General features: G+C 42.1%; 1 protein-coding gene across 1 annotated transcript in view; it reads left to right on the plus strand.

The window, feature by feature from the left end:
• Positions 1-12,550, plus strand: part of LOC139121415 (tyrosine-protein phosphatase non-receptor type 9-like) — a 68,526-nt gene that overhangs the window by 27,244 nt on the left and 28,732 nt on the right. Inside the window, exon 2 of the mRNA XM_070686270.1 lies at positions 7,148-7,291. Coding sequence (XP_070542371.1) covers positions 7,148-7,291 — 144 coding nt within the window. The remainder of the gene's footprint in view (positions 1-7,147; positions 7,292-12,550) is intronic.

Below are 12,550 nucleotides of genomic sequence, written 5' to 3' on the forward strand. Positions count from 1 at the left end.
TGCGTGAACCGTTGTTCACCGACTTGTTACGCCTATGTTGTCCCTGTGAAGTTCGGCTAACGGCCGAGTCTAACGGGAGTTGGCAGACCTGTGTTTGGTTTATACCGTAGTATGACCGACTCAGGTAGAGGTACCTGTCGGTATATTCCGAGTTTTACGCACTCGGGCGTCAATGACGGGTCGTCATCACCGCTGATGACGTAGACGTGCTGGCCACGTTATTTGAAGGAGCCATGTTTGCCCAACGGACGAGGCCGAGACAGCCGTTGACAATTTTGGCATCCTTCATCTTTGACCGCCTTAGTTGGGTAAGCCGCTCGGCAGGCGACGGTTATGACCTAAACAAGCCGCTGAAGCACTGTTCGTTGCCGTACAAGAACGAGACGGCCAGTCCATTACTGCTTAATGGGCAATCTGTCGGGTTGGCTTGTCACCGACTTGGATGACAATACGCCCTGCGCAGGCGTACTTAGAAGGGACATGAGGTTAAAGATACGGGTTTCCCACCCGTACTAAACATGGGCTTGGGGCAACGTCCTTGGGTGGCAGGTGCGCATGCCACGTACCCAGCTGGACGGAATGTCAAGTTGAGATGCTAATGACATTGACTATGTTATGCTAAGTGCTCGATTGATTTGCATCGCAAATGAGTATTATTAGCATATCAAATGGTGCGGACAGGCAATTTACATGACGGGTAGGAATGTCAGCGCCGGTTGGTGGACTGATTGCCGTAGGTCCATTATAATAACAGGTGGATGCATATATTAACACCCCTGCGTCCAATCATGTCCAGGGCTTTGTTTCCCTGTGGCTTTAAAAGGGAGGGACCTGCTAGTCTGTCGACACTGTTCCAGACATGAGCTTGACGGACCGCAAAAGTTTTCTGAAGGCGAGCAGACGACTGAAGCTCAAAGATGCAGAGTCTCCGGGCGGTAGTGGTAGCGATCGTTGTGATGTCCCTAGTAAACGTTCTAAGAAGTCGGGCAAGAAACGCTCCCGTAAGGCGAAGCCATCTCCGGCTGAAAAACCCAGTGGTAAGCGTAAACGTAAGACCGATCGTTTGCCGATGAGGATGATGACGGGTCACCGGTTGCCAGTGGTTCTCACCCGGCTGCTCCGGGAGAGACTACTTCACCTGCAGAGACTACATCTGCTCTTGTGGGAGATACTTCACCTGCACAGACTACGTCTGCTGCTGCTAGTGAGACAGTGAGTAATGAGACGGCTGATGCCATTGGTTCTCCCCCGGCTGCTCCGGAGAGACACCATCTGTTGCTACTATGAGCCCTCATCCTGCGTCAGGAGAGGTTCCTGTGCCCAGTGCGAAAGAGCTTGAGTCCTCGTCATCAGCAGAGGCTGCCGAGCCCGCTCCTGCCATAGTTTCGTGTGCTGCGATGTCCCCGCCGAAAAAGATAGTGCGGAGGGTTCGTTATCAGGATAGCCCACCTGATTTTGAGCCAGATATGATCCTTGATGCCGCTACGGGCGAGTTCAGGCCAGACGCCCAGACGACGGTGATATCACCGCTGAGTCCGACTCGGAGGTTGACGAGGATGCGGCAGAGGACGATGACTTTTATGACAGGCAGTACGTAGGTGAGGCAAGCTCTGACGACGATGATGACGTTGCTGCTGTGTTGGCGGAGGACGACACACCTCCTGTCTGGCGTATGTCGGAGACTACCGATGCTAATATATTTGAGGAGACCGATTTTGACCATGAGAGAGGACCGACTTTCACCTTGCCCAGCCACGCCCGTGAGCTCGATTACTTTTTTAAGTTTATTCCAGCTACACTGATCAGATTGGCCAAGGACGAGACTAATAAATACGCCAAATTCCACCAGCGACATATCGCTAGGAAAATAGATAAATACTGGCGTAACGCTGACTACCGAGAGGTGCAGGCGTTCATTGGCGTCTTAGTCTGTATGGGTATCGACCGTAAATCATCAGTGGAGGATTATTGGTCTAGCGATCCCTTTCTGAGAAACCAGGGTATTTCTACTGTGATTACCCGCAGTCGCTTTCAGCAGCTTATGCGATACTTTCATCTGGCAGACCCAGAGAACGATCCACGTCGTGATCCTGATGAGGCACGCCGCCGACGTCGGTGTCAGGAGGATCCCCTGTATAAAATCAATCCATGGATGGAGCCCATAGTTGACCGGTGCGTAAATAATTATAAGATGGGTAGAGAGATCTCCATCGACGAGGGCATGGTGCGATTTAAGGGCCGTTCTAAATTTAAGCAGAGATTACCGCATAAGCCTGATCGAGACGGTTTCAAGATATGGCAGCTGTGCGACTCCACCACTGCATACATAGCTAACTTTGCACCGTACCTAGGTGTGAAATATCGGGATCGGACTGATGGGAGACGGCAGGAGCGAGGTGTGGTGAAAAGAATTACGATGGAGCTGGTCCAGCCATTCTGTGGATATAATCACAGCCTATTCTGTGATAGCCTGTTTAGCACGGTCGTTACTGCTAGAGAGCTGATGGAGACCGGGATCTACATGGTCGGGGGTTTTCAAACCGCCGTAATCGTCGCACCATGCCCCCTCAATTAATTCCGCCGGGTAAGAGGAAGCGCCTTCCTCTGTCTGTTGGGGATATGAAAGCCACGACCAGAACGGACTCTCGTCTTAACATCACTGCTTATCAGGATAGTAACGCTCAGGTGCTGATCTTGAATACGGTCTATCCACCCTTGGAGTGCGTGCCAGTGGGGGAGGGAGACGAGCGGCGACAAGTGCCTCTGTCGCTGTATAATTATCGCCGGTACATGGGAGGCGTCGACCGAGCCAACCAGAAGCGCAAGTACTTTCACACTGGGCGCAAGAACCACAGATGGTGGACATATCTGGCATGTTACCTGATTGATGTTGCCCTGGTAAATGCATATATATGCTTCAAGCATGTACACCCTGATAGTAAGCTGACCCATAAGATGTTTCATCTGCGTGTCGGGAAACAACTCATTGGCGGTTATTGTGGGCGATCGCAGCCCAGTGTGAGAGAGGTCGAGGCCACTGTTTCTCTTGCCTCGTACATCAATCCACAGAATCAGCCGATGCACGTTGTCAGCCGTTTGGAGGGGCGGCAGAAATGCTGTAAAGTATGTAGCAGAGAGGGTAAGACCACTGCGAGCGGACGACTGTCTGAGACGTCCAAAGGATGTAGTCTGTGCGGGGTTCATCTTCACGAGGGCGAGTGTTTTGCGGCTTTTCATCATCGCATGATGCTACGAGGTAAGAGGAGCATTGGCGTGCAGACCTCTACTCACACAGCCCCGACGACACCCATCAGCAAGAGAACCCGACGTAAATAACGGACAGGGGACAGCTTCGCCTAACAGTGGCTTGACTGTATTCTGAACACGGACCATGATCACATTTTGAGCACGGTTGTGCCGTTTGTTTGTGCTTTACGATCCCGCTGATTGTAAATTGAAACACGGATTATTTTGTACAATCCCCCGATTGTAATCTTTGTAACACGGACCATGCACTCGGACGTCGAGACAGACTCTGAGATTTATTATTCGGCATAATGTAAATTATTCCCGAATAAAATACTATCTATGGATCGCATATTTTCGTTTGTTTTGTTTGTTTAGACGGATTATTTGTACAATTCCCCCTATTATAATTTTGAAACACGGATCTGCCACCCCGATTGTAATTTTTGAAACACGGACCATGCACTCGGACGTCGAGACAGACTCCGAGATTTATTGTTCGGCATAATGTAAATTATTCCCGAATAAAATACTATCTATGGATCGCATATTTTCGTTTGTTTTGTTTTTACCCCCACTTTCGTTTTTGCAGATCCGTAAGGACGCTATAGTAATGGATGAACGTGCGTTGTATCACGTGGGAGGGGCACAGCCCAACGGAGGCTGTGCTCGTGCGACGTAGACGTTGTACCAACCATCTGTCGTTGGGGTTAGTGCATAGAGCAGTTGCACTGTCCAGAGCTAAGGTGGTACAAAACTGCACCTTAGTAACAACTGCACAACTAACGTGTTAGGAAACGGTAACACTAACGAGCTAAGTGTTCACTGAACTGGCCAAACTACGTACACGCCTTCCTTCAATGGCGGAACTATGTCGTTGACACTACGTCAAAGCAGACTGCAATGTGCGACTCTTCCAAGTCGTTCAAAGTACGTGGCCAAGTGACACAACCCAGGGGAAACAGGACAGGTTTGAGGGTGCTGCCAAACCCATAGCACTAACCCTGGGTCTTCTACTAACCCACGAGAGAGGTGACGTTTCCCGGTGTGGCCATGCGTGCCGGCGAACGAGCTTTACTTCCGCGAAAGTAAGCTAGAAAAGGGCATAAAAGTGCACGTCCCCCGGGGCAAACAACGCCCGTGACCTCGTCATTTTCTGGACACAACCTCATCAGCGGTTGCCCCTCTATACGGGCATGCAAAAATTTTTGAAGTCTAACACGTATATGGTCGGTAATCGTACCCCGAAAATGCGGTATTTTCCCGCCAAATGCCTGGCAGGAAAGCGTGCAGGAGAGCCTATCTTCTGTAGACACGGAAAAGGGGGCCGGTTTTGACCGACTTGGCAGGATAACGGACAGGGGCGCTCGGCAGGAAAAGGGTTAATAGATATTTTAATAGTGTGAGTACTGCTCAAATGAGATTGGTTTAACAATGATGTTAAATCTTGCATGGCAGTGTGGAGCTGAAATAGCCTCTGGTTCCAGAGAGTTAACTTCCTCAGAGTTTACAGATTTTAAACTGGCGTGTGAACTTCCGGCTTATTGTGTCGGACTAAGATAAAAGTAATTGAAAGTAAATTTCAAAAAGATCTTCTTCACCGTTACAATTTAACAGAAAAGTAAAAATAATAATATCATGTATATCATATCATGATTTTATGTTAGGCTTTGTGAATAATTTTATCACCCTGTAGTATGAAATTTAACAGTTGGATGACATCATGGAAATCAAAAGTAAATATCAATTATAAGTTTCTAGATACCTATCACTCCCCATGAAGCTACATCCAGACACTAAACTTGAAGAACTGTCATGTTTTGACTTCATTCAATTGTTTAAATATTCATGCATTGCTGGAAAGTAATTTTGTAAGTTTTCTCCCTATGAGAACGTAAAGCTACGAAAACCAAGTGTAAAGTGTGCCATTTCTAGTGATAGTAAATTTATGACAGAATATTGTGTAGTAAAGGCTATGGGATAAGTAATGCAGTTACAGGATGAAAATAGACAGTCACTTCAAAATTGTACTAACTGTTGAAGTAACAGTAAAAAAGACAGTACAATCTGTTCCAAAGCATGTGAAATACAAGCATATTTTGAGATGCAATGTACTGCCTGTTTGTCTAAACAAGGCCAATCAATTGATCTTGTTGCTAGTGCAGTGTTGCATATCTTGAATGACATTACTTGTATGCATTGTCACCCAAGATACATCTTGAAAACATCTTATCTGTACTACACAAGCTGAGAAATACCTAAAATTATCAATACATGAAATATACATGTATGTCCTCATATTCCCCTTTTAGTTTCATTTTTTATGTAATTTTCACCCCGACATGTCTATTACTACAAGAGTATGCAGTAATACCTGCGTTTTATGAAACTGCATTAGCATGGCTGTAGAATTACATGTACATTCCATTTTGATGATAACCAGATATCTGCCTCCCAAATGTATTTTAAATTTGCAAAGGTCGCCAATAATTCAAAGAGATCAGCAAATGTCAGACAAGAATAACATGATGAATGCGTGATACACAAGACGGTATTGTACTTGTGTGTGTGTGTTTAGTGTGGCTCATTTGATATATTTGATTAAGACAACTTGCTGACAAGCTGAGTCATGTAACCCAAAAAATTAATTTGTCGATATCATTATCCAGTGTTCAAATTCACACAATGAGAAAAGTACATTCTGTACCGAGAGGCTGCATTTTTTATGCTCAGTAGAGCATAATTGTATTTCCAATCAATTCTTAGTGTGTTACTGTTGATTTATTTTGTCCTCATTGCTTTAAACACCAAATCATCGTGTTCTATTTTATTACATTATGGTTTAATACAGTATATTGCCTTAAGTGATTCTCCATATAAACTGAATCCAACAGCCATCAAATAGACGAAGGTATCTGTGGAGACCTCAGCAAGTGTGTCTGTCTGAACAATTCAGTTTGACAGTGCATGGGCTTTGTGAGTGGCCGTCCTTGCCAATGTAATAGCCAAGTCTTTTGCAGGTGTTGCTTGGTCTGGTATACAGGCAGCATAAAATATTCATGAATGCCATAGTTTACCCAGTGTCGTAATGTGGATAAAGATAACAACAATAAAATGATACTTGTGCAGGGATGTAGAAAATAGCCAACAACCAGCAAACACAACAGGCTGTCAGCTAAGATTTGCTGGCTGTGAAAATTATTAGTTTAGTAAAAATCAGGACTTTGCACAAATTCAATGTGCTCACACACTACTTTTAACCGCCTATACTTTTATTGTTGTCCCCTGTAACCAAAATTTTCTACATCCCTGTTGTGACTAAGTTAATGGTATTATATGGTGCGTACTGCTGTCATATGGTGTGTACTAGCTGAAGCATTGATATGGATTAAGAACAAGTCAGTCCAGCTTTAACTCTTTCACCCCCAGTTCCCTGTATACAGGTCCAACTTTACCATAGAAAACAATGGACTTGGGACAAACCATGGTGGTGAAAGGGTTAAACAAAACGTATAGTGTACCTAAATTACCTGTGCTCTGTCTACTTTCAAGTTCTGTTCAGACAATGTCATCTACATGAAATTATACTTGGTTGCCATCCATCCATCCATCCATCCATCCATCAATCCATCCACCCACCCACCCATCAACCAATCCATCCATCCATCCATCCATCCTGTTCTTTTGTAAGGCCATCAGAACCCAGTTAGTGGTATCTCAGATACCACTAACTGGGAATGTGTGGACGCAGCTTTTGCGTTGTGATAAAAAATTCATATTCATGTTTGTGCAACCGCAGACTGATCCAAAACCTTGAATCTGAACAGTGTAATCCTAATGTGAAAATTAAGTGTATTTAAGATGTTCTGGCTACTGATTTCAAGTGTCTTTTTAATTGTAGGCAACACAGCAATTTCTTGAACAGCTGAACAATGTCCGATCAGAACACAACGTGCCACCAGTGTCACGCAACACAGCTGTCAAGTTTCTTATGGCCAGGAAGTTTGATGTTCCCAGAGCATTGGATCTCTTCCGCTCCCATGTGGTAAGTTTTTCCTCATTATACATGTAAGTCCCTGTGACCCAGGCTTTTACATTCGGCAATGCACATGCACGCATTCAACTGTGCATACACACACATGTGCGTGCGTACAGTGCATATCCATCATAAACTCTGGCATGCACATATGATGTCATTTGAAATCAAGAGTACACACCAAATGTACATCAGTGGTTCTACTCATAAAAGGGACACACAATGTTCTGTAGACCCAATATGACCCAATACAAACCAACCCATGTGTCAAATGCATATGGCAATACATGTATTGCTGTGTGTGTTTGTGGATGTGGTTTTGTTTGTACCATAATTCATTCAAAATCAGTGATTGACTGATTATTTCACATAGAAGGAGGCTGCCAAGCAACCACTTTTTATGAAATTATTCACGTGAGGGGGCTGTAAACTCAAATATATGTTTCCATATCCTGAGCTGCTTCTCAAACATGTGTCAGTTGATTTTGTTCAGACTTTAAAATGTCTCCTGGCTTTATTTTGAAGATCGATTTGTTTTGTTATATGATCCAATATAGCTGACAGGCCACATTGATGGGAGTCGCTGAATGAATAAATTGGTGTGACAGGCACAGAATGTACTGTAAATGAATACATTTCATAATATTGGCTACAAAGATGAGCAGTGTTCTCCCCAGGCCATTTTAGCGTAGCGGTCCCGCTACGCTTTCGCTTCTCCCCGCTACGCTTTGATTCTCCCCGCTACGCTTTAAAATATTCCAGCCATCCTTTAATTCACACGCTTTGCGTAGCTACCAGCTGTTGCATGCATTGTCTACACATCAGCGCTCACTGCAACTTTCAGCCTGGTGAAAGAGTGGAAGGTGTGAAGTATGGTATGCGTCCGATAAGTTGTTCGGAAGTGTTGAGAAGGAACGTTAAAACAATAGAAGAATCGGCTAGGTTGTTCACAAATTTTCATTCTACAACGACTATTACGAGTATGACCACCGTACGACCAACAAAGTAGTCAGTATGCATCGCGGACAAGTATTGACAGAGTTAGGCGGTGTAGCACTAGCAGGGCCTTTGATCTCATTCCCATGCTTTTATCAACGAAATGGACCGCCAAAAGAACAAGAGAACCAGTTGACTGGTGAGGTTGATTGTGATTTTACATCGATGATCTTTTTTTTTGTCCGAGTACGATCACGATCGCGATCGAGTTCACATTGCACAAATTTCAATATGGCGGCGGCCATCTTGGCCGTCGTGTTTATAACATGTTGACATTGATCCTGGCGATGGCGTCGCAAGTGGTTCCACTCTGACACGTTCTCTGAAAGATTTTACACCTGATTTTCGAGTGATTCTAGTCGTACTTAGTTCATGTCTTGTGATTATCTTGGTGGTATTTTTTAAATCAAGAATCGAACGACGATGTTCAGTGGCACTGGCAGTGGTAGTTAGGGGGGGGGGGAATGGTTGAAATCGATCCCTGTGATGAAAAATTATTCGCGGTGTTTGTCGTTCAAAAATGATATAAAACTCAATTGCATTTGAATGGTGTAAAGCTTAAACTTGTGAATTTTCCTCTTTGTTGGCAATTTTTGACAATTTTATTTGCAATCTATGTTTAATGAAATTCCAATCAGACGAACCATTGCTTGCTTTCAATCTGAACTGGCTGTTACTGTTTGAATCTTCTGTTTTAATTGCAAAATACTGTGATGATTTATTTAAGTGTAATAAAGTGTTTCCATGATGTTCAAACTGCATACTTGTGTGTTACCATTGCATTTTGTTGTGAGTGTACATGAATGTGTGGGTGCATGTGCAAGCGTATATCCGTATGCAAATATAAATTAATGATATGCAAATGATTATGCAAATTAGCCGCTATGCTTTGGCTGGATCCTGGGGAGAACACTGATGAGCAGCATCTCACACTATGGAATCCCGTATACAACAGACATAATCAACAGCCTCTTTGAAAGGGCAGTCTCGCCAATCAAGATGAAAATCAGACGCTTACTTACACCAAGGTGATCAATTAAAGTGACTGATGTGCTTATCTTGATGGAGAGGTACCAAGACAGCACATACTTTCCATTAATTATTCTGTTATCTTCTGTCACCATGGCGATTAGCATTGGTGTAGTGAAAGGTTAGTGAAGAGTAGATGGTTCATCAGTTTGGCCAATCAAAGAGTCAGAGTGTACAGTCATCATTATAATATCGCCAACAGAGATACTGATCATTTCCCCAAAGGTGTGCTTTCTCCCCGTAGACTAAAAAGCAATGGCTTTAAGCTTTTTGTTATGTCATTGATTTGAGTCCTTCTCCTGACACTGCATGAAATATGAGATGAAAATTGAAATCTTTCTTTGCCATGGAGATATTCATGTACATGTACTTTCTTATCCTTATATGGAGATGTAGTCAAAATTGTTATTAAAGCCTTTAATTGCTAAACTACCATACTCTAAATTTATTAAATGTCTACACAAGTAGAGTATGTCTGTATCTCTTGGATTTTGATATTTGTTTCTGTTCATAATTTACCTTTACTGATGACACCCTGTAATGCCAATGGAAAATAACTAATGAGTGGTGTGGCAAAAGTCCAAGACAAGGATCAAAATAACTCGCTGAACTGATTACTGAGTATGCACTAATGGGACTGCGATGATGGCAATTTGTAGCTAATTAGTATCAACTGTTTCTCACAGTTGCAACAGATTTCTCGGAAATCTATGTTTTGTCTTTTTTTAGTTCATATATTTGGCACGCAGTGCAGAAACTGTCCTCAGCTCGTTTGTTGTCTTCATCGCTGTGGTTCCTTGTCCAGAAATATCTAAACTGTGTCTCATTAGACAATGACACAAACTTAAGTGATGAAATCTTTCAGTGTAAAAAATTTACCTATTTGTAAGTCCCTGCAGACAAATTGAGCATTGGAAATTTGGACACAATTTTAGAAGTAGAGCAAGAAGCTCAGAGAAAATTTTCAAACCAAACATAAATTCAGGAAAGTATGTAACAGGCCACAGCTGATGAAGCTGTAAACAGCATATGTAAATAGTATATACGGAAGACAAATATAAATATCAATACAAAAGGTGATGTGTTAATATGGATATTTATCTCAAAGGGAGTAATTGGTTATAGATATTAGTGCATTTTAGTATCTATTTGAATGTTATACATGTAATGTCTGAAATGTTCAGCGTTTATCATTTTGCTTCAATGGCACATTTGGATCTGTTCAGTTTCAAAACACAGGTTTTGCAGATCAACATGAATACACAAGGTTTTGGCTGTGGGAACGTCAAAGTTAAACTTCTGTTGAGTTGTGCCATGTTTATCTTTCTCAGTTGCCGCGTTCACTGTAACAGAACATGTTACTTCAAAAGCATAAGTGGTTTCTTACCCAGGAGGAGTTCCATGAAAGACTCCTCGCCAAGCCGTGTACTGCTTATTAGTCTTCACACTCATGAATTATTAATTGCACGTAACACGGACCTGCCGGTAATTCATTTGTGAATTCTTAATTCAATTCAAAGAATTGCCGCTACTGGGGACATATAAATTTATGTGTCCACCCTGGCCAGTGTTCTCAACTACTCTCATCAACTCACATGTAATTTTAATTTTAATGTACTGGTACATGTATGATGTGGCAACGTGAAAGGAAAGTGTGTACCCAAACTTACATTTGACGGGTCACTTGTGCAGGAAACGGTCTGTTTTATCGCAAAGGTTACCTTTACATATAAACTATTTATATATAACTGTAGAAAAACTTTACCATTTCAGCAGTTTGTGTATCCTCAAATATTCACAAAGATTGTATGCAGATTGCCTTGAGTCATGAATTTTTAATGCACAACGACTGAGAATGTGCTAAGCTGAAAAGATACCAAAATATGGAACTTGCTTGTTACGTGCATTTATGCCCACTGCTTGCTTCAGATGGGACAAAGCCACAATCACCATTGATAACAATGGGTTTGGGCCAAATTGTGTTCTTAGCACAAGATGCCAGGTGAATTGATATTCATTTATATAAAATTACATTATGAGCATTGCTTTGGAATCAAAATTTAGAAAATGTTTACCAATAAATATGGAATATTTATGTACCAAGCATCTTGCATAGAGCAATTCTATGAAGCTGCAAAGCTTACCATTTAATTGTGAACATACCCTAGATATTCATCATGCATGATATCAGAATTATTTCAATTATTACATGAATTGTTACATGGAAATATTTCATATTTACTGGACATGGATGATGCAAAAGAAAGAAAAAGGGTGGCTTTTGTTGTTAAACGTACCGACAACATCAATACTGACTCTTGTCTAAAGTACTTTTTGAGTACTTGTGCTATTGAAGGTCTTTAAAAAACTTCAAGAGTTCATTGGTACTTCATCATTTCGTCCTTTCACATGATGGCATATTCAGTGATGTCCTCAAGAAAAGATCTTAAAGATTGAAATACCAGTTTCTCAGAAACAACTACCTCAGAGGCATTTCCTGGTATGCTGAAATTTAATATTCAAGACATTAAACTGAACGAAATTTAGATTATGAGGATTTTATTAAAATGCTCCTAAGACGGCAGAGTATGCATCTATTGTACAGGTACCGGCCATTTCACTTCTCTTAAAGGATGTTATTCAATAATGAAAATGGCTTCATAAATTCACCACCCATAACTGCGTCACTAACTGGAGAATTCTGGGTATGTATAGCTTTATTAAACATGCTACTGAACAGTTGCGGTAAGATATTTTCAAGGAAAGTGTCTGGTTCGTTCTTTCTGATAAATTTTTTGGGGATGGATTTACATGTAAATAGCCTAGAAAGAGACGGATCAAAAGTGGGAATAGACAGGAAGCGTATCATTGATGACATTTTTCAGAGTTTGTTATGTTCCAACAACTATTTGGAGTATTGAATACATGTTGAAATACGTTGTATTCAGCCATACTGGCAATGTTGTTATACAAATCTATATGTGAGCACAAATTCAATTGTGAACATTGATAGCACATACACAGGCTTGGTTGACAAGCTGGATACCAGTTACCAGGCATTTCAACAAGCAATCGGGAATTTCAAAAAAATCATCGTGGATGCATGTAACAAATATCCTGAAAAATATTGTCATTTGCAGTTACTGATCCTATGAAAGTGTGGGATGTTATCATCAATATCGAGTTTCAAAGAATCTCTATTTCTATTTCGGTTCATCTTCCGAGTGAAATGTTATCTGGTGG

Source organism: Ptychodera flava, chromosome 21, assembly GCF_041260155.1.
Source record: "Ptychodera flava strain L36383 chromosome 21, AS_Pfla_20210202, whole genome shotgun sequence".
NCBI classification, from domain to species: domain Eukaryota; kingdom Metazoa; phylum Hemichordata; class Enteropneusta; family Ptychoderidae; genus Ptychodera; species Ptychodera flava.